Raw genomic sequence first — 23,359 nt, forward strand, 5'->3', positions numbered from 1 at the left:
ACTAGCTAACTCCAGTTTATAGTTGTCAGCTTAAAGTGACTTTAATATCCTGCAGTTTATTGTGATCGGCAACTTCTGTGCCTGAAAAGTGAAGCTAAAGTAGAAGTGCCTAAGACCTGCATTCTACCTCATTTCCAGCAGGGGGCGACTCCACTGGCTCCAAAAAGAAGTTGGTTTCTAGATTAGTCTATAGGGAAATTACCCTACTTTTCACTTGATTTATCTCAGTAAACATTTTCCTAACAAGTGTATGGCCTCAATCGGTCGTTCCAAGTCGTCTTCAATACAGCATGATGTTCATTTAGTAAATTATGGTCATATTTATTTTAAAATAGACAATAGCAGGTAGCAGCTCCAGCTGGGGTCCCCTGCTGGAGCTGTACCCCCGCGACCCGACTCGGATAAGCGGATGAAGATGGATGGATGGATGGAAATAAAGCAGGGGATGCTTTAGGGGCGTGGCTACACGCTGACCTGTCACTCACTGAGTCGTGTGTGAGCGTGGCGTTTCTGTTGCGTGTCGGCTGCGTGGATTTTTCTATGTCTTTACACACCAGAAACGTGTCTGACGCGGCGCTGCTGCTGCTGCTAGCCTTGTCTGTACACATGTATGTTTCCCAGTGATAAAATGAAATACCATGTTAAAACATAAATATAGACTGATTTGATTACAGCAAAGACGACGGCAGTATTGACGGCAAAATAGGCTACAAGATATTTCGTTCTGTATTGACAGGTGCAATATTAGAAAATCGATTTTTTTTTAAATTACATTTATATCTGCATTAATATCAAAACCTAGACACTTTCAAACATCAACATGTCATTTATTAATATGTATTAGTGTCAAAATGACATATAAACATCTTTTCCTATTCTATTTTGCCTGGAAAACTAGGCGTATTTCTAGCATGCACGCGTTTTCGGCGCCTGAAGTGAGAATTATACTGGACCCAGCCCAGCTGGTGCTCGCGACACTAGTTGCAGTCTTGTCCTGAACAGAGGTGGCGCTAATGAGCAAAGGTTACCGACGTTGCTCTTTCTACGGACTAGAAGAAGAAGAAAAAAAGTAAACAATGGCAGAACTAGCAGCAGCATTGCCGTCAGTGCTTCGATTTGATTTGATGACCTACTTGGTCGGATCAAGCCTTTCATTCACCATAAAAGAACTCATCTTAACCCAGTAAGTTTACCAGAGAGACTTGCAGTCACTGTGAGAGTCCTGGCATCCAGCTGTCGGCGAACCCGTTCAGGCCTCTCGTTTCCGCTTTGTCGCACGCCGCTGAAAAAAAAAAAAAAGAGCCGTGCGCGACAGCTGGGCGCACCGGCAGGATATTACGTCATTTTGACGTCACGATGGCGCGCGCCACCTTGGATGCGTCCAGTATAATTCTCGCTTGAGACGTGCGTGTCACGCAGGCAGTGTGTAAGCTCTAACCTGTTAACATGGGAGCCGAAATATAAACGGACACGCCACACAGCTGACACGCTAGCGCGACACATCCAGTGTGTTACCGGCCTTAAACTCCGACCCGCTCACTGTGTGTTTTCACATCAAAGTTAATTGGAACACTTTGGTCGCCTAGAAATGTCTTGTAGTCTACCGGCTCTGTGTACTGCCGTACATGCTGACTGCTGATATGGTCACTTCCGGCTCCAAAATACTAAGATTGTGACGGGCAAAATGCAAACTCCTGGCTTCAAAACGTCAGCCCACAAACCAATTGGTGACATCACTGCAGCTACATCCACTATTTTTACAGTCTGTTTTTTTTTCAAATAAGTACTGTCTTTTCGCGGAATGGATTTGGCTTTAGCTTAAAACAATCTATTCTAGATACATTATCTGGTAGAAAATAAAAAAAGATAATAAAATGAATAGTTTGTGCATTTGACATTTGACCCAGCCTCCATCATCCAACGTGCACCACAAATGAAGCATAGTGTAAGTTCTGACAGGTCACGGAGTCAAGCTCGGCTATTATCTCAGCTCATAGCTGACAGTTCCTAAGCCAGCACACCAGCTGATGAATCAGCTGATTCCCTCTTTTGAGTGGATTTCCAAATAGCACGCTCTATTTAAACTGCTTTTCCCAGCCTACCTTGCTGCATCTCTGCTAGCGCTTGCAACCCAGCTCCTCCTTTTAAATTTGTGTCTTGGTCATTGATGCTGCTCTGTACCCTATGGGGATCCTACTGGTGCTCTCCCCGCTTAAGGCTTTCCATACATGCACATGAAAGGGCAGGGAGGTGTGCTCTCCCTGCCTCATGCTTTCCACGTATGCACGTGGACGTGCGAGGAGGTCCCAGAACAGAGCCATACCACCAAATACAAATTGCACATGAATGAATCTATTTTGACAAAGTGGTCCTGACTGAACTATTCTACATAGTCAAAAATGGGAAAACAAAGGGGGTTTGAAGGGCTTGAATAAGACCTGTGGCAAAACAAGAAAACACAAACATAACTGGCAGCAGAGTATTTTAACATCCACTTGTTGATAACATTTTTAAATTAGATGCCCATTAATTATTACCTTTTTTAGAATAATAACTGCTCATGTTGCTGTAAAGCTCTGCCTCTGACAAGAAGGATGGGAAACAATGAAATAAATAAATAATTTGGTAGGCCAAAGGTCACCAACTACACAGACTGTTCCCAGGTTCTTTCAGTGAGGGAGAGAGAGAATATGTGTGTGTGTGTGTGTGTGTGTGTGTGTGTGTGTGTGTGTGTGTGTGTGTGAGAGAGAGCTGGCAAAAGGACTACCAGTATATGAGGGTCATGTATACAAAGACCCACATGAAGCGATACTGCCCCCTGTATGGGCAGCTCAAGAACTGCACTTCAGCAGCAGTCCTCCGCACAACACACAAGCGGCACACATCCTCATTTTCACCACAATGGCAACACAAAGTTCTGCTTGAGTTAATGCTGTGTTTGTAAATATGGTCAGGCACATAGCTGTTTGTCTCACATTTACAATGTGTGTGTGTACGCATCACAAAAGGTCCATGGCTGGTCGTGTGTGTCCCCCCTGCTGGCAGAGTGCACGTTCAGCAACCAGTGTCTGCTTGAGGCTGAGACTCCTCTGATTGGCTTAGGGCGTTCTGGACCTCTTGGCTCAGTTCCTCGCCCAGCTCGCCCATTTCCATGTGTGACAGGTCCTCCTCGAATGGGGCTGCTGTGGCGTCCTCACAGTACACACATTCCTTAACACATACACACGTCCAATATTAAGTATATTTCAATTTAACCATTTCCATACAACCAAATCTCTATATGTATGTATATCTATATGTATTTTTGAGTGTGGTTCTGACCTTTACATTGATAGCAGCAGGTAGACCTCCCCTCCTCATCCAGGGGTGTTCCTCCATTAGCTCTCGTCGCTGGTCTGAGGAGAAGTGAGGCTGGCTCTTTTGCATCTGCCTCAGCCTCTCCTTGTCTTCTCGCAGTACCCTCTGAATGTCCCTATGGGTCACACACACACACACACACACACACACACACACACACACACACACACACACACACACACACACACACACACACACACACACACACACACACACACACACACACACACACACACACACACACTACAGTTTACTTTAAGACTGATACATACAATGGTTCACTGCCAGTGTGGAAATTAACAACAAAGTAATCAGTCAAAGAAATCTGCACACTATCAGTATGAAAGAAGGGCCTCCAATGTAAAATTAACTGAATACATCTGAATGACGTTTGCACTAGGCTTTCTTCTTTTTTTGCTTTATAGGCCTTTGTTTACCACTACTACCATTTGTAGTCACTGTTCCATTCTCTTTATTGTGACTATTATTGCCACTGTTCATCACACCCCCAACTGGCACCGTCAGACACCACCTACTAAGAGCCTGAGGTCTGCCGAGGTTTCTTCCTAAAAGGGAGTTTTTCCTCGCCACTGTCACACTAAGGGGCCGTCCACACAGAGACCTTTTTTTGGTGCAAACACACGTTTAGCATCGTTTAGGCACCTCGTCCACACAAATCCAGTAAACGCACTTTTTTGAAACCGGGTTCCAGGGTGAAAAAAAATCGAAAACGGCTCCCTTTTGGCTTTTTATTGTATCGATGATGTCATCGCCAGACCCCTCGACCTCTTACCGCAGTCCCGCACTAGTGCACGGCCACACACGACTGCGGTGAAGCTAAGCGAGCCTATCCCATCTCAATGGTCAAACCAGCTCACTTCATCTAGCTAAATAGTTTGTCTCTGCTCCCTGACACTTCCCTCTGCTCTGCCGGTCCTGGATTCTACACAAGATATATTGATAACGTTATGTAGCTAACGTTAAACATCGCTAAAGTAGCTGACCGCTACAGCAGCGACGTAACGTTAGCTGCTATGGTTAGCTAGCTGTTTATAAAGCTAGCTAATCTGTCTGCTTATCAACTCCTTGAACGGATTATAGTAACTTTTACCACGGCTTGTTGTATAAAAGCTACTGCAAGAAAAATGTGTAGATTATCAAAAAGACATTGGATCATTGGTGTTTGTTTGACTGCCAATGTTAGCTAGTTAGCGCGCTGCAATCATGTCCGACGGCAGACAGAATTGCAAAATAAAACAGCACATTATACAATGTAAACAAAGACACGTTTCCTTGCGGAGGCCTTTATAAAATGAGGAGTGGTGAAAGGTTATTATAGTCCATGGATGTATTAGGAGAACGTTAGTCTAGCTAGTCATGTTATGATGGGAAGTTAACTCTTCTTCTCCGTGTTTTGGTGAATTTCTGTAGCAGAAACAGCACCACCTATAGGCCTGGAATATGAAGTAGCGCGTTGAGTCATTTACACCTGGATCCGTATAGATACAAAAATCCTTGAAACGAATCCAGGGAAGACGGGTAAAAAAAAAGATCGTTTTGGTACGTGTGGACGTAGCCTAAATGCTTGCTCTTGGGGGAATTACTAGAATTGTTGGGGCTTTGTAAACTATAGAGTGTGGTCTAGACCTACTCTATCTGTAAAGTGTCTCGAGATAACTCCTGTTATGATTTGATACTATAAATAAAATTGAATTGCATTGAATTGTTTGAAATCCTGGTTACCCCTAAAATAATACCCAGTCAGTGACTCACCTGGATGGCATTTGATATGTCATCATGACCTTGTCATCAGCATTTGCCATCAGCAGCCACAGGGGCTCCTGGAGAACATTTTTGATGAAAAGCTCTCCGTCGCCTTGGATTGAGACCTTGGTCTGCGATTGGCCGCCTTCAGAGCCTCCTTTGCCGCTCGTCTTGGCTTTGGCCTTGGGGTTGTGTTCCAGAGAGTCAATGCTGCCAAAGTATTTGCTGGTGTTGCTGCTTCCTATACACAGTTTTAGAGAGACAGGGAAACAGTCAAAAATAAGACTTTTTAATATACTATTTATATTTTTTTATACCAACCAATCAGAATCAAGAAATATTTCATGAAGTAGCATAAATAAAAGTTCAGTTCATTTTGTCGAGCTTGGGTGTTCCTCTACTGACCTGTTCTGCTGCCAGAAGCTCCACTAGCTGATGTACCACAGCCGTTGTAGCCTGAGCCCGATCCTGAGCCCGATCCTGAGGCCATGGAGCCAGGTGGCCAGGAGGTGGCTGATCCGGTCCCAGAGTGGGAGTCCTCCTGAAGCAGGATGTCCAGCAAGTCGCAGGATGAGGAGTTACCGTCACTGTGAGCCCGATCTTCTGGAGACTCCACCTGAAACACAAGGCAGCAAACCATCAGCGCTGTCACAGGCTTTATGTGAAAGGATCGGTGTGTATATGAGTGGTTGAAACTAGGGCTGCAGCTATCGATTATTTTAGTAATCGAGTATTCTACCGATTATTCCATCGATTAATCGGATAAGAAATACTTATAGTTTGGTTAAATTTTCGGAAGAAGCTACATTTTTGTTGCCTACGTTGCTTACAATATCATCTCTCAAAAAACTAAACATATGAAGTGCATTTAAGTGCCATATTACATTGTAACATTTTTAAAGAAAACATTTTCTGAAATGACATCAACCTCACACTAAGGCATACATTAAACATACATAAACATGACCTTAAATTGTGCAACTTAACTTTCAGAACTACAAGTTTCATCCTGAGACTAATCTGTATATAGGCCTATATGTAAATATATGTATATGTAAATATGAATTATATATATCAAATATATAAATTAAAATAGATTGAGCTCTGTTACACTTATGCTAGTAGATCGAAAATGGTGCGCAACAGTCAGCTGTTTCTCCGACGGGATAGTCAACACGTCGGCTCTTTAGATCAAATTGTGGTCACTGCTACGTATTTTCTCGTCTTTGTTTTTGGTAGTTGGTGTGTTTGGTGTAGTTTCATCGTCCATACAACTCTGTGATTTACTTTTGTCGGGTCCGCTTCGTGGAATGGATGAGAAATGTTTTCTGTTGAGATGCTGAAGCATTGACGTTGTGCTATTATTGTGGTAAGCTAGTTCGGTTTTTCAGTAGACACACTGTACAGAGTTCTCGTTTTAATTACGTTTGAACTGATCCAAACTTTGGACACTTTGTCATTTTCTCCAGCCTGTCTCTTCTCTTAGCCCCTCACTATTTACGCTCTGGCATGTGTCGCCAGCAGACTGAGCAGCGTCTGGTGTGCGACATGAACAATGATCCGTGTGGAAACACCGTCCGTCAGCAATACAACGTTGGTAACACTGATTTAACGAAGCTTCGAGGTAAATCATTTTGCATCGAGGATTTTTTGTAATCGAATTATTCGAGGTAATCGTTTCAGCCCTAGTTGAAACCTTAATAACACAGAGTTCTGATGTTAAATCAAAGATACGTTCTCTCTAACTTCGTGCATTGTGACTCTCACCTGTTGGGGGTTTTCGTTCTTCTCCCCTGCTGCTCCAGCTGCCCCCGATGCTGCTACTGTACTGTAGCCGTGGCATCCAGCAAGGGGCGCTGCGCTGTCCTGCCGTTCCATGGAGCGCTGTCCCTCCTCCGTGCTCAGCAAATTGAGCTGCAGGGGCGAGCTGCACCGTGACTCAAACAGTCGCGGGGACGTGACGGGCTCTCTTGCTCCAGAGGCTGGGGTGGCGGAACGTGATGCTGCCCCTTCTTGGGGCTCCATGGCCATAGGGAAGGGCTGAGCAGGATACGTGGCTTGGGCCACAAACTGAGTCTGCACTGGAAAAGAAGGCTGGGCAGCAAAGGGCTGCTGGGAAGTGTAGGCAGTCTGAGGGGCCTGGAAAGGCTGGGGGGTAGTGTAGGGGGTGTGTGCGGTTTGGAAAGACTGCGAGGTAGTGTAGGGGGTCTGTGTGGTTTGGAAAGGCTGCGGGGTAGTATAGGTAGTCTGAGCGGCCTGGAAAGGCTGCGAGGTAGTGAAGGGGGTGTGAGCGGTTTGGAATGGCTGCTGGGGGGTAAAGGCAGTCTGCACAGGGAACGGCTGTTGGCTGGTGTATGGGGGTTGTGTTTGCATGGCGTAGCCTGGCTGTGGGGGCTGAAAGAGCTGCTGAGAAGTGTATGCAGGTTGCGTCTGGGTCTGCTCAGGGAAAAACGCTGGTCTAGGAGCAGCCCCCAGCTGCCCAATCTGACCTAACTGTCCTATTTGGGGGAAGAGATAATTGGGTAGCACCAGAGCTACCACAGGTGTAACAATGGTTGCACCAAATGGAGCGGCAGTAGGTGGGGCTTGAGTGCTCTGCCCCTCTCCAAAGCCTGTGGAAAGGGAGGGGTCAGGGCAGGGGGCCTGAGCTGGAGCTGCAGGTCCAGTGGGGTAGAGCGGATAGGCAGGCCCCATGGCTGGGTAGGAGACATTAAAAGCTGACTGGGATGTTTCTGATGGGGACCACGAGGTTTGGTTGAGACCCTGGAGAGGAGGCCGGGGTTTGCGGTTTGATACAGCGCTGTCTGACGAATCAGGATGCTTCCTCCGGGGCTTATTGGTCTTCCTGTTGCGGTTGCCCTTCTTGGCAGTAGTCTCAGGCCTGGTGGTGCCTTGTTTGGCAGAACTTCGTAGACCAGATGATTCTGAGATGACACATGGAAAAGTAACTATAAATAATAAAAACAATTTTAATTTGATGTGGTTACTATTAAACCTTATGTACCTTCAGCACTGGCTGGACCTCTCTGCTTGTGGAGATATGTGAAACAGTCCTTCTGGAAGGTCCTGGCATTGCACAGCTCTCGGCAGCGATTGAGGAAGGCCTGCTCTTCTTTCTGGGTGTGTGCAGCCAGCACCTGTTTGGTCAGTCCCAGCCGCTTGTAGGCCTCCTTCTCCTGGCTGGGGGGAGACACCACGCTGACAGGCAGAGCCGGGAGCACAGGGCTTTCGACCATGTCCTCGATAATCTCTGTAGAACGAATCAAAGCCATAAACATCAGTCAAACAGAACTTATTATCTAGCAGTTGGATGAAAACCTGCATGTTCAACATCACCCACCAGACTTTGGCTGAGGCTTCTTGTCTCCCACATGGACGATGGTGCTGCTGTAGCTGCACTGTGAGGTGATTGACACCACACTCTCAGCCTTGCTTGGTAGGGTGAGGGGTGCCATGGGTCCTCCCACCACAGCCACTGCCCCAGATGAAGGTTTCTTAAGTGCTTTCATGTTTGACAGGCCTGGCTGGGCATCTAGCATCAAAGGCTCTGGATGGGGACAAAGCAATCCTCTGTTAGCTCCAAGTCATAGATGATTACAGTCCAACTCCTGTTAGGTAACCCTTAAAGAACTGAACTCCCGCGGGCGGCCGCTAAAGGTGCGCAGGAGATCATTGTTTACATGATTCTGTTTAAATCAGTCTAAAATAAGAACTATAAAAGCCAGAGCCTTCCTTGTTTTGCAACAGAAAGCTAAGGCTTCCGTCTTTCGCGCCAGTTTGTTGTACGCTCGTGATGATGCCATCACGTTACGTGACATCCGGTCCACAATGAGCTGATAACTATCTATGGCGACAGTATTTCCCTGTAATGGCCGCAGGAGGTTGTTGTTTACATGATCCTGTATTAAACGATCTAAGCAGTTAGAGCATTAATTCTTTTTGAAGCAGAAAGCTAAGGCTTCAGTCAACGTGATGACGTCATCACGTTGCTTGATGTCCAGTGCTAAACAGCAGGTGGACCATTTCTATTGCAGATGAAACTATCAAAACGCCTTTACACTCTGCTCATAAAAATGTGTATATCTCAAAAACTTAAACATTTTCATACAAAAAAAACTTCTGGAGTTTTTTTAGGCAACAACATTTTTTGTCACATACAGCAAACATCTCCTCACTATCAGCGAGCTGCCTGTCCCCTGAACACACTGTAAAAAAAACGCGGTCTCTGTAGACAGCCCAGGCTCCACAAACGACAAATCTGTGCCAACCTGCACCACCAAACAAACCAAACAGTGTTCCAGCCAATGACCGACAAGAAGGATTTGGGGGTGGGGGTTGGGGGGTTAGTGCGCGGAAGGGAGGGGGAAGGGACAGGATAAGGAGGAGGGAGGGGCGAGCTAGCCTCCGTTCTGTTTGACAGTACTTCGAACATCAACAAGAAATGACGTCACCCAACATTGCTTAGAGCACCTTTAAGGAATTTGTTTTACATGTTTCTACATTTAGAAATCTTTTGGATCAATATGTTTTGTGTGTTCATTTAGTAAAATTCATTTATGACACAATTATAACACTTTTATTAATTTTAATGGTTTATTGACTGATTTTAGGGATATGAAGCATTTGAAGATACCCCAAGAAATGACATCACAATAAGCAAACATACCAATGTAGGCACTTGCTGACCTTTTCTATTGCAGAGTTCAAAGGGTTAAGCAAATGAACCCAAGCTAATGTAGGATAATGCACAACACAGGGGTTTTCTTTGCAAATAAATTGGATCTAATATCCTGGATGGTTTGTGACATGTGTATATGTACACAGATGCATGGTGTGTACATGCCTGGGTTTGTGTCCTGAGGCACATGGATGCCATCCTCTGAGCCCTTCTTGTCATCATCGGAGTTGGAGAACTGGTACTTCCTCTTCACTGTGATGGGGATGTTACAACTATCCAGGTACCTGAGTAGCAGAAATGGATTAAATTAGAGAGTGCACACTTCATACACAGGATCTTTAAACTATCATCATTTGTGGACACAAACACCACACCTTACCTGATGACACTGTCGAGGCAGCTGATCTGCTGGTAGGAGCAGACAGTCTGGTCCTTGCAGGTGAAGTCCTCCATGCTGGCTGCAGTACTGTCTCTGACCTGCAGAGGGAGCGCTGAGTCTTTCAAACGCACCGCTGGACTCTTCTGAGCTGCCACTATTGCTGAAGGGGAAGGGAAGGGAAAATGTCAGAAACACACACACAAAGACAGGCAGGTAAAGACAGAGCTGAACACAAACCTATAACACATTTGCTCTCTTTTTATTAGATTATTTTTATTTTCATATTTGACTGCCACACAAATAATTTCTGATTCTGACTCTTGTGGCAAATTGCAGTACATATAGTACAGCTGACTAAGTCACTGACATTTTTAGAGAGTTTGTTTAAAGTCCTTGAGGAAAATGTGCATTAAAAAAAAATACTTTAAAAGAACACTTATTTCTGCCAATATGATCTGCCACTTCAGCATTGTAGCTTACTGTAGTGTGGTTATTTGTGTGATTATTTGCACTGACAGATGTGCATTGTGTGCTCAACTTTTGTGTTCACTTACAATAAATGTTCTCCCTGTGATTTTCATGACTTTGAGTCAAAGCGACCACAGAATGGCACCTGTGAAATTAAAGTGAACTCACTGTCAGAGGTCTTCTTCTGCTCAGGCTTGGATGGCGACGGTGAGGGCCAAGGGGGAGGGAGGCGCAGGCAGACCTGGGAGTCCTGGTTCTTCAGCATGTGGACCCCTTTACAAATCTCCTGGAACGTCCTGGAAGGCTTGGCCTTGTCTGTCTCCTCCGCTGGGTTCCCAGCCACGACGTTCCCGTTGCTCTCGCCTGACGAGCTGATGCTCACCAGCTGCTCATGGGAACCATTGCTGCCGTGGCTACCATAACCGCTAGAGCCCATGTTGTGGACCGGCTGAACATAGAAAGGTTGTTACAGACACGGACACATGAAAATGTGTTTTAAAGTGGGCGTCTAGTGTGTGTTGTTACATACTTGGAGTAGCAGCCTGTGGATCTGTTCACTAATTTCCTGGATGTCTGAGTCCATGATCTTCCCTCCGTGGAAAGCTGGTGCTGCAAAAACATCTTCATTCACAGGACCCCTGCAAAACACACAGACCACTGTCATCTAGAATGTTCAAAGTGAAATATGTTCTAACATACTACAACTGATGACAAAAAAACCTTAACTAAAACAATGCATTGGGTATACTCACGTGCGGACTTTGTGCCTGCCAATGACAAAGGAGACCTTGCGACTCCAGGGGTTGACAAAGCTGGACCAGCTGGTATCAATGGTGATGTACTCGCCGTTTCTTGCACAGAAACGGATCGAGGAGTAATCGAATGGCGTACCAGCATACTGCAGAACTAAAAGTAGAGCGTGTGTGAGTGAGAGCTGAACAACATAAAATAGATTAAAGCATGGTTTAAAGCACCAGGGGCAGTGTTGGCCTAAAGGTTAGAGAAGCGAGCCCTTACCCCTCCCTCAATACCACCACTGAACTGCCCTTGAGCAAGCCCTTAACCCCAACCGCCCCAGTGGAGCTGCTCAGTGGCCAGCAGATCAGACTGTGGTTGTACTGGGCAGCTTCCAGGTGAGTGTAACTGTGCAAATGTGATCAGGGTGTTCCTGCAAAAGAAAGGCCTTCTCACAGTGAAACTTCCCTGAATAAATAAAAGGTAAAACAAAAACAAAAAACTGAACTGATACTCCGCCCCATCAGTTAAGACAACACCGTGAATGAAACGAGTTCTTACTTTTCCGATGCACAGCCAGCAGCAAGGGTCGGTCACTTGGGTGCAGATTGAGTAGCACAGGGGTCCCAATCAGGTCCTGAGGGAGGTAACCCAACAGAGGAACAGCCCTGATTCAGAAACAACACCAATGTGTTAAAGACAGTTTTTTTTGTTTAAAGACAGACATTCACATTATTTAACAGAGTGGGCAGCAGCACAGGAGCACAGATGCACACATGATATGACACCTTGTAATGTTTTGATTGTGTGTATTGTGTGTGTTTGTGGGTTGTGTGTGTGTGTGTGTGTGTGTGTGTGTGTGGGGGGGGCTCTGTCCACTCACCTCTCATCCACATCCTGGAACACACAGTTGGGTGTGTGTGTGGTGGTGAAGATACGCTTGTCAGTAGGAATTCTGGGTGCTGCGAAAAGAGAAGAATAAAGACAAATGAGCAAATGCTCTCTGTGGTAGCCCAAATGTTAAGAGCAGTAAATAGGGTTGTGTGTTATATGGTTCAGTAAGGCAATGTCGTAAAATAAACATTAGAAATGTGTGTAAAACCATGTGGTTGTGGTCACACGCCTCACCTTCGTATCCAGAGTGCACCCTCTCGGCCAGCAGGAGGCAGCAGAACTGTTCCTCAGCCAGCTCAGCATCCTGGACTTTCATCCGGTATGGAGTCATACGGAAAGGGTAGTACTGCAAATCTCCTTCACGCTCCTTACCACCACTACAACACACACAGACACACACAATTATAATACGGTTTCATAGTATTTGAGTATTACTCGCCACTGTCGCACTATATGCTTGCTCTTGGGGGAAATTACTAGAATTGTTGGGGCTTTGTAAACTATAGAGTGTGGTCTAGACCTACTCTATCTGTAAAGTGTCTCGAGATAACTCCTGTTATGATTTGATACTATAAATAAAATTGAATTACCTAAAGAGGCTTTTAAAAATAAACGTCAGTTTGCCTGAATGGCTGAGCTACTAGAAGGGACAGAGATAGTTTAAAAAGCTCACAGCTGCTGACTTCCTCCCTTCTCTCAACCATCCTCTAAACCCTGCCTGACTCAGAGCTTGTTTGAGCAGGAAACTCAGTCAGATAAAGCGCCTGCTGCTGTCACTCACCTGATGCGGCAAAAAAAGGATTTCTCCTGCATGCACTCTGTGGGAGACGAGTCTGAATAAGAGATAGGGAGAAGGTGGGATGAATATATCACCAAATGCATTAGATTGATTACTTCCAAAAGAGCCATTGGTTAGTCATCTCTATTCAACACACTATTGACAGAAGCTGAGAAGTCTCGCTTTCAAAAAGGGAAGAGGTAAAAAAGCAAGAGAGGCACTGTGAGAGTTTTCTACAATTATGCAACTGGGTTTAAAGAATCATACAGCTGAAGTTCTAGGAAAAGCTTTTATGTAAAAACAAAAGCTGCTCAGCCATTACTTAAACAACCCAAACCCCCAAATGACCACAAGCTGTTCAAGTGAGACTACAGAATCAACTACAGTACTTAAAGTTGATGGACAAAGGAGTAGCATTAAAACAACAACCAGCTAGAAATTGCATAATTTGATGCAGTTGTACATCTCTGATAAGCCAGTGTAGCCAGACCATACTCCAGCACTGAAACAGCACTGCCCAGTTATAAATAAATATTTGTTTATTTCATTGGGACAACATTTTCAAATCTGTAATGACTTTTAAGTTACATAAAAACAGTTGAACCTAAGAACTATTTCCAGTTAGGTATAGCTGGTACCTGCTTCAGTGCACATCCTCCATGAGGGCAGGCGGTAGGGCGTGGTGAAGCTGTAGAACACGCTGACGTCCTGAGGTGTCAGGAACTCCACAAACTTGGCATTGTTAAAGACTTCCCGCTTGCAGTTCAAGATGGACGCCGCCTGGTCCGAGATGTAAACAATTTTCCCCGTGATAAGTGAGACGGCAACAGCAAAAATATCCTGTCGGTAAAAAGAGAAGTTTTCAAGATGTTCAAATATGTACACATTTGAGGTACTTGTACTTAGGGCTGAACGATATGACCTAAAATCAACGATTAATTGCACGTTTTACCTCGATAATGATAAATGAACGATTATTACAAAAAATTGTGATTCGACGACGGACACTGCGTTTAAAAACGTTTTTTGTATAGTTTAAAAAAACATCTTTTGCATGATAAAAATGTAAATAGGCTATATAATCTATTTCTCAATGGCTAATTGACTTGTTCTAACTTTGAACCAGCAAGTTGCGTTATAAGCTCCCCTTTTTTCTGCTTGTGGAGAGCTACGTCACATATGAAACTATATTGATGAGGACCGGCGAGTTAAATCAGCCGTCCGTGAGTATACCAGGCAGACACACAGCTGATAACCTGCAGGTGGAGGCGCTGGAGACAGGCTGGGACATACACGCTACGGGCCGCTGTGGACTTGTGTCAGTACCGCAACCGGTTTCAGGAAAGTGGCTGCGTGTGTCCGACACTGCACAAAACATCAACAGCCTACAGCTGTCCGCGGACACGGAGTGCGGAAAGTGTGTCAGAGCCTCCCAGACGTGTGAACTGAGACTCCGTTTCCTGCTTGTCAGTCAACGGTTAATGATGGGTTAACATTTAATTTCATTGTGTTTTCTTTTGGAAGGCTGGCTGCCAAAAATCGTCACTTACTAGCTAATTAATTAGCCTGAGTTAAACGCTAGCTATCAGTAAACAGAAGGTAGTGGCTGGTGTGTGCGCCAGTGTTTGTGTGTGTTCGTGTTGGCCCGCCCCAGCATTTGGCGACTGGCGAATGTTCATTCGGACCCTGCACACACCTGTTTTTAAGGAGAAAGTAGGCCTATCAACAGAAATACATTATCGAAATTATCGTCATAGGAAAAATACGTCAATAACAGCTTCAGATTTTCGATTCAGCCCTATTTGTATTTTACTTGAGTCTTTTCTTGTCGTGCCACTTTCTACTTCTACTCCCGCTACATTTCAGAGGGAAATATTGTACCTTTTACTCCACAACATTAATCTGACAGTTTTAGTTACTAGTTACTTTACAAATTAAGATTTTTGCACACACACACACAACATGTAGTTAATAAAATACTATGTTTTATTATAAATTAAACTACCCAACAATATAATGGCCTACAAGTCCAGCTGAAATAATTAGCCGATTGAACACTTAGTTAAATGAGAGAACTGTTTTGGATCCTTCCCAGTTTCTAAAATGTGATTATTCCTGAATTGAGTACTTTTTAATAGTTTAAGTACATTTTCCTGATAATATTTACATACTTTTACTTAAGAAGGTCCAATATGTAATATATTTACTGTAATAAATCCAAAAATGACCCCAATGTGTCATCAGATATTAAGGAAACATGCAAAGTTGAAATACTATCTTTTCTGACAACAATGCTGATACCAGTATTTTCTCCTTTTGAAATTTCCGTTCCGTGACGGAATATCTTTTTTGGCCTGTGTGTTGTTATCAACTGCCCAGTTTGACAGCCAGGCCGGGTTGCCAGATATACCTGTAAAAACATAAACCCAGCAAGCTACAGCTGTAATGTTAGTACAGCCATGAAAGCAGCAAACCAACAGGAACGGAGATAGATTCTACCCAACATAAAAAACCCGGCATGTCAACAGTAGCGTGACCAGAGACGTAACAAACCCCGGGTAAATATTGGAGATGTATTTGACAGCTTAGAGCCCAAAAGGACGCCGAGTTGGCTAATTTCCTCCTGAACAGGTAAGCATTAGCTTCAGGCTAATTTATCACGGCTACTAGGGACGGGCATTTTATGTCATTTCAACATTTGTGTAGCTACTCACATGACAGTATATAGCTAGAATACCCGAGTTGGTTACTCGCAAAAACAATGGAGACACAGCCAGTCAAGTGATCCCGACTGGTCCTGGCTAACGCCGCCATGCTAACCCTGCTAACTGCTAACGTTACCGGAGGACCAGGCAAGCAGCCATGGCTGTTTACAATGTGTAGCCTGTTCAGCGGCCATAGCCGATAACGGTGAGTTATTTGAAGCCAAGAGAGGGGGGCTGTAAATCGGGAAGAGAGGACCATGAGTCTGCAGTGTGTTTAGCGATAGTTGCCGTAATTCTAAGCCAATAAAGTGTGTATTTCAGTCGGGTGCAAAAGGACAGCAAGGTAGTGGTATTTTTAGCGGTTACTATCGTAATTCTAAACAGATGAAGTGTGTCTGTCTGGCGTGTGGAGAGGACGGCGAGGTTGTGGGGTTTTTAGCGGTTCCTACTGTAATTCTAAGCTGAAAAAGTGTGTGTCAGTTGGGTACAGAACTCCGCGTAAGCACAGGCTTTTATGTCATCTAACGTTAGCTACTCCGCTGTGCTGTGGAGTAATGTCTGGCTATGTGAGACAAGCGTCTAGCAACATGGTTGTGGATGCTGCGGTCTCAGCCTGGCAACCTCCGTGAACTTTGAATCTGGAGAGAAGGGAGCAGGGGAGACGACTCTCTCCAGTATTTTGAATTTGTACTGCAGTAACTATTTTAAACACTAGCTGTCAGTATTTCATATTGCACCTTTAAGTAATATTTCCAATGAGTATTTTTATAGTGTGGTAGTACTTTCACTTAAGTAAAGGATCTGAATACTTCTTTCACCACTGCTCTAACATTTCTCACAATATTTTGTATCTTGCACTGATATATTTTGTCTATACCCCTGGTTTGTTAAACATCATCAGATTTCAGCATTTGAGACATGACTTATTTTGTAAATTTCACTTGAAATACAAATTCTTCAATTATATTCACAGATTTCAAACCACTCTACTCATATTTATAAACAAATATATGCTGACCTTATTGTCAGGTGAAGAGCAGATGTACTTACAGTGTTTTTGAGGGTGTATTCAGAGGTGATGCTGTTGATTTCTTCGATGGTGTAGGATGATACATCAAACCCTGGCGGTTGACTGTCATTAATCATCAGCAACTGGTAGTATTCCTCAGTGGCTGCAAAGCAAAGAGAAGATGGATCAATGTAGACAACATATCACATACAGTATCAGTAAAAAAGACACGTTTATAATTAATTATCATGCTTATAGGCGGCAAAGGTCCAAAAAGCAGGAGAAATATACGAAGCGACCGCATTCACCCATGCCATACACAAAATACCACCACACCCTGATCATATACCACCCTCATACGGCATATTATATTGCTTTTAGCGTGTTCAACTGGTGGAACTTGCAAGAGGCAATCATTCTACCTCTTTGAAGGTTTTTGACTTAAATATATGCAATTTCACATCATTTTGGACCATTATTATTAATATTGATATCGCCCCAAAAAGCTTAAAGACAAAACTTGCTATAGTTGAATCATTATTGTATTATTTACACATATCACAGCCTTCATCTGAACAAGTAATTCTTCTGGCAATGTTTGCGCTGTAAAATCAGATTCTGTAGATCCAAAAAGCACTGGCATGTATAGAAAATTAACATTTATAAACACATAGTACTGAAGCAACAGTCGTCTTGTACTTATTTGTTACTGGGAACTACCTATAGATATTTGGCACTCAATTAGTGTGATGAACATTGTTTTATCATCGCAACCAGTTCCGACCCGGCATTCTAACGGAATGACTGATAGACAATTCACTGTGTCTGTGATATTATAAAATAAGATAAGATAAGATTTTATTTGATTAATAAGACTTTATTAATCCCACAGTGGGGAAATTCCTGTGCTACATCATGTACATTTCATGTACTGCTTCTGCAATGATTAATTACAGCACTCGTGTCCAGATGCTCTCCACATTGTTTTTTGCGCTCATGCGGCTTAAAGTAAGTGCGCTGCAAGACGGTTTCTTAAAAGCCTTTTTTTTTTCTTTTTTTTTTTACACCAACCAAAACAAAGAATGAAAAGTAGGAAATAAGTCATAGCTTGCGTGTTTACAGTTAGCCTGAAAAAAGTGCCAACGAAAGCGAGTCTTACCTTTCGCCTGTTTGACACATCGCAGCGCATATTTGAGCATGTTGACAGTGCTGGACTTGCCCTTGCTCCTCTTTTCCGACGGCAAGTGCATCTTCAGCTCCTTGATGGTCTTGAAGAGCTCCTTCTGTGTCTTAGCTTTGGCTGACTGTTCACTGCTGCAAGGCGTGCATGAGACAGATACACGTGTGTCAAAATGACATGTTTTCACCAGTGCTGTCACACCCTGGGAAGGTGCTACCAGTATGCGAGGGGATGGGGCATGACTGGATTGATTGGCAGTGGTCTGCCTTGGAGAACTTTTTACCCTTTCATTTTAGGAGGAATAAATAAGTTATATTCTACTGTCTTAGTTTATTTTCTGTCAAACCTTTTGAAGTTTATGAAATGGTAAGGTAAGATGAAAGATGTATATGTACCTGCAGCCGCTGGTTGAAGGGTTGTCCTGCTCGGAGCTCACCAGACTGAAGGCGTTGGAGCTGCTTGGCGGCGAGGGGCTGTGAGAGTTTGAGCTGTAACCATAAACAAAATGTTGTGTTATTGACAGAGGACCACACAACGGATCATTATCAAAAAACAGTTAGACTACCAAAACAATAAGATTAAAAATATAAAGTGACGTGGCTGGGTTGGTTACATATATATATATATATATATATATATAAATATAAAGTGAGTCTAGGACTCACCCAGAATGACACAAACACACCATCTGTATCTCCTGTATAAATAAGACTATACAAATATGGACAGTAGCTAACAAGAAGCAAACATTTCTGGATTTGAAATGTAAAAACAAGTGGCACAGTTCAAGAAAAGGAGCAGGTGGTGCACCACTAAATGTAAACAACCCCTTTTCTCTAAATATGCCTTTTCATTATATAGAATAATTCCAATATTTAAAGAAAAGCATTATTTTATTTTTTACTCGCTTATCTGGGATAATTAAAGCATGATTAAACTGTAAAATACAAGGAACGTATACAAGAAAATGGGGGTGATTTGATTTGGTCAGGCTATACTTCTCAGACAGTTCACCAGGTGCTTATTTTTAAATGAATTGCCTTCAACCATTTACACACTGCACGCTAAAATGAATTGATAACAGGACAATTAAGCCGCTTAGAGCCTGCATCATATTAATTTTTCCTGAATAGAGATTTTCTTTTGCTTTTGAAGGCAATACCAAGTCATTTGTAATGAACAACAGTCATTGTCTTTTGTAGTCTGTCTCATAATTAGGAATAAAATACCCACTGCTTTCCTCAGTGTGAGACAGTTACTGCTGGACTACACTAGTGACTCGGACCAACAATGAGTCATAGAAGGGAAAATAGACCTTATATTACATGTAATGAACCTCCCTTCTGTGACCTAGATGGTCTGCTCCCCCATGGCGGTGGGATTTGATTTGCCCTCACCTCTTGTTGCTCAACGAAGACTCCAAGAAAGCGGAATCCTTGCCATTGGCATTTGAACTGCCCACAGATTCATTGCCATGGGACTCATTGCCATGCGACTCGTTACCATGGGATTCTGTCCCGCTCCCACTCGAGCCGCTGCCTCCCATCTCTACATCCTCGTGTAAGGGTGGGCGTGGCCGCTTCCTGTCGGTGTGCGGGGAGGCCGACAAGGCCGGGTGCTCATGGCTGCTGTCGCTCCCCTCGGAGGCCAATCCCAACTCCGCTTCCAGTTCGACTCCATCCCGTCCGCCACAACCCTTGTTGTAACTGTCGGCCATGCGGTGAAGTTGGCTAATGGAGCCGCAGGGAGAGCCTTCCTCTTCCTCCATCTGGAAGTCGACCCTTTCCCGGTTCCTTTCGCACCCTTTCAGGGTTGAGTACAGGTAGTATTTTGGATTACTGTCCTCAGACATGGGGTGGACCAAAAGGCAAACGATGGGAGATTAAGCTACCTTCCACATGGCAATGCCATGAAGCATGGAAATGATGCCTCAAGAGTGGGGATGCAGTCTATAGGAGGAAAATAAAACGCAGACAAACCCTTTACAATAGAGTAGGCTACACTTCTAAGATAGCAGCTCAATAGTAAAGACACAGCAATTAATGGGGATTAGCCACCACTTTGATCTGAGCCAATGTAGCCTTTTAAAAGTCAATGATAGATAAAAAGGGCACTGCAGGACAGACAGACATCAGCATATGCTTATGTACCACAGTGGCTGACGTAAATAGGCCATTATTTGCCCTTATCAGATGAACTAAAGACCTAGACCAGTTTGATCCGGTTGAATTTTCCAAAAGACTTTTTTTTTTTTTATATGAAAAGGTGAGTCTACAGAGATAAAAAAAAAAACAACAACACAGCTCTGAAGACACGTCACAAACAAAACCTTCCCCTCGCACAAACCATCATGACTAATGTGGGTGTTTGGAAGACAAAATGCTTTAAAATAATTTGTACTATTCATTCAAGTTGTCTCCTCTGTAGCTAATGACCTGGCCCTTCCCAAATTAACTAATAAAAAGGCATGAGGAAAAACTGACGACCAATCGCTGGGGAGAAAATGGTTCTCACTCAAGAATAGCAGCATTTTCATTAATGACAAGGACACAGATCCCACACAAACCAATGATAAACAGATGTGTTGATGCATTGCCCATGTTCACTTTTGTCTAGATCAAATAGGCCTAAACGATGCCTTATGTAACACAGTGCAGTGCCCCTGAAAGACAAACAAAAAATAAAAAAGCTGTGCACAGTCCCTCAAGTAACATTTACCTTGTGTCATAACATAATATTCAGTTATTACATATGTGACCTTATGGCAACATGAGATCCACATTGTAAAGACAGGTTAACTTAACACTTGCTTGTGGCAAACTACAAATAAAGAAGACCATTCACAAGCATTTAGGGTCGTAACAATCTCATTTATTCTCTTAAAGAAACCTGACAAAAATACTAGAGCAACAGTTTTAATCAGCTCTGCAGCAGATCAGAAGTAGTTGGAGCTATTTATGTCTGCTTAAGCATCATCCCGGAAATACTGGCAACAGGTATACACCTACTGATGCCAAATCCAAAATACTGCACTCCTACCCAAGACCAGGGTGCAGCTATTTATGTAAGAGTGCACATTCAGCTTGTCTATTATTCTCTCTTTACATAATCTGTTTGATTTAACTAACTTTAGGGAAGGTTAAAAATACAACTTTATCCCCAAATTGTACATGCACACAAACATAACTCTCAAAACAGAGCAAAAGAGTGACATAGTGAAACTGAACTCTGCTAGAGCACTGATTCACCTAACATACTAGCACAGAGCTCAGGCGTTATACAATGCTGCTCCAGTCGCATGGATTTGGCTGTAGTGCATCCAAAAGCAGTGGTAGCCTTGTTTCATAAACCCTTGGAAAGTAGTAAGCTAAAAATAAACCTACTTGCTTGGCAATTCTAATCTATTTATTTAAGTCCACCCAATTACATTTGACACAAGCGGACAAGCCGATAACGTATGTGAAAATAAGGCAATGCAATTGCCAAAGCTCTCTTTGAGTCCCACCACCTAAAACTGAAAACTGGCAAACAGCTAAATTTAAAAGTCAAGGATTATGTGTAGACCTATATCATAGACAAGTTACACAAGATAAAGGTTAAATTAAAGAAAATACGAGAAAACAACTCATTTGTAATGAGAACAAACATCCCTTCCTCCGTCCAACTCCACTGACCTGCTTTTCACAAATCCAAACACGTTGACCTACAATCCACGGTACAGACACGGTTATGTAAAAGTAACGATATCGTTCAAAACCCGCGACCAAAAAGCAGTGTTTTAGCCATTTCACAAAAGCCGACCTTTTTCTTTCTCTATGAATAAACAGAAAAACTCGAACCGCGTTTATAAAGGTTATACATAGTTACGCAACTTACTGTTACTAAGCATTCTTACTACAACTAAGAGGTGGAAATGAAGGAAACCAACCTGTGCTGCCGAGAAAAATCGCCTCTCTGTTGTCCTCGATGTCGAGTTGTTAAAGCAAAACCGACCATTGCATAAAACAGTCACTACTTGCTCCAGCATTCCTCAATGGGAGACGGGTTTATGACGTGACACGTGAACAGGCCTACTAAACGAATCGGCGAGCTCAGCGCGCGACCTCGATTCAGACTCCGCTCTAAGCGTTTCTCAATTGGCTGAAAACTACGAGTTTCCATAGCGAAGATGACGAGTTTGCAAAAATGGGAGTTCATTGGCCCAGAGGGCTGTCCGTCGTGTTATATAAACAAGTCATCCACTGCACGTGGAGTCCCATGTTACGTGTATCGTGCAGCGTGAGACTGGGGAAGTTACCACAACACCGAATCCAAAACAATGTGTTATGACATAAGTGCGAAAGTCTGAGGAGGAAACGATATGAACTTTACCTGCGTCAAATCACATCTATTATTGCACTGCAGTGATGCTGCTCAAAAGCATGGATAAAATATCTACCGAGGTAGTTGAGGAATATGTGATATTTGAGATAGGGAATGGAGTAGCCTGGCTCCGCCCTCCTTCGTAGGGTACTTCCGCTCAATTTTTTTTCTTCAGTAAATGAAATGTATGAGAGTCTGGTCTTTATATATTGTCTATGGGTAGGACCAGAGGCCTGTACTACGAAGCAAGATTTGGCGTTAACGAGATAACTTCAGGTTCTACCCAGGGTTTTCTGTACCACGATGGTGGATCACTTGTTACCAGGTTAAATCACCGTGGTAACTTATGCTGAACACCTAACCTGGGCCCTGTTTCACAAAAGCAGAATTTATAAATCCAGAATAATTGATAAAGCGAGTCTTGACCTAGTATAATCTGTGCATCCTGGCTTGGTGCGTTTCACGAAAGCCAAGCCAGGTTGAGGAGGAGCGACTAGGTTGAGCCAGGCTGAAGTATTTCAGATAGATGCGTGTCCACAGCTTTCCTCAAAAGGCCGCGAGGTCGAGCACAGATTTACTGATGTCAAAATGGAGAATACGTGTTGTACATACTTTATACAGAGTGAGCAGCAGTTTATTGTGGAAGTATGATGACGTGAAACACATTATTTGTATAAAAAGAAAAGAAACATGGCCGCTGTAATGAAACAGTGTTAAGTTAGCTGACTTGCGCAGGCTTAACTTGACGTGAAAGTATAAGCGGAGCATTTGTTCCATATAGTTATTTATTTATTCCATAGGTGTGCACGGCTCTATTCATCCGTCCTCATCATTGTATACAAGTGAACTCAACTCAACTGGCATACACGCAGGTATGTGAGAGAACGTAATACCTTACGTAAGCGTAAAACCGTAATGCCTCAAATATAGCAACCCACACTATTACCGTAATGTATTGATAAGAGTGTTATACAAAAAATATATTTAACACCCCCACTCGCTCTTATCTTATTGGGTTACATGAAAACAGAATAACAGAATGAGGCTCCC

The 23,359-nt window shown here is 43.4% G+C and overlaps 1 protein-coding gene across 3 annotated transcripts; it reads right to left on the reverse strand.

Moving 5' to 3' along the window:
- Positions 1 to 404: 404 nt before the first annotated feature.
- On the reverse strand, positions 405 to 22,027 carry LOC144515680 (period circadian protein homolog 2-like). 3 transcript variants are annotated; one of them, XM_078246717.1, is made up of 22 exons: positions 21,876 to 22,027; positions 19,345 to 19,750; positions 18,343 to 18,435; positions 17,927 to 18,081; positions 16,809 to 16,930; positions 13,692 to 13,893; positions 13,057 to 13,108; positions 12,510 to 12,652; positions 12,265 to 12,343; positions 11,943 to 12,049; positions 11,399 to 11,552; positions 11,176 to 11,284; positions 10,815 to 11,094; positions 10,179 to 10,338; positions 9,965 to 10,083; positions 8,462 to 8,668; positions 8,126 to 8,371; positions 6,889 to 8,045; positions 5,527 to 5,737; positions 5,131 to 5,362; positions 3,322 to 3,472; positions 405 to 3,210 (listed from the first exon to the last, which is right to left on the reverse strand). In XM_078246717.1, the coding sequence occupies exons 2-22, from the start codon at positions 19,713 to 19,715 to the stop codon at positions 3,055 to 3,057; spliced, it is 4,506 nt and encodes a 1,501-aa protein (XP_078102843.1). In that variant the 5' UTR covers positions 19,716 to 19,750; positions 21,876 to 22,027; the 3' UTR covers positions 405 to 3,054. The 3 variants fall into 3 exon arrangements, with proteins under 3 accessions (XP_078102843.1, XP_078102842.1, XP_078102844.1); XM_078246716.1 differs by having other exon boundaries at positions 19,345 to 19,896; XM_078246718.1 differs by lacking the exons at positions 17,927 to 18,081; positions 19,345 to 19,750; positions 21,876 to 22,027 and having other exon boundaries at positions 18,343 to 18,434.
- Positions 22,028 to 23,359: the final 1,332 nt, after the last annotated feature.

Source organism: Sander vitreus, chromosome 3 (genome assembly GCF_031162955.1).
Source record: "Sander vitreus isolate 19-12246 chromosome 3, sanVit1, whole genome shotgun sequence".
Taxonomy (NCBI): Eukaryota; Metazoa; Chordata; class Actinopteri; order Perciformes; family Percidae; genus Sander; species Sander vitreus.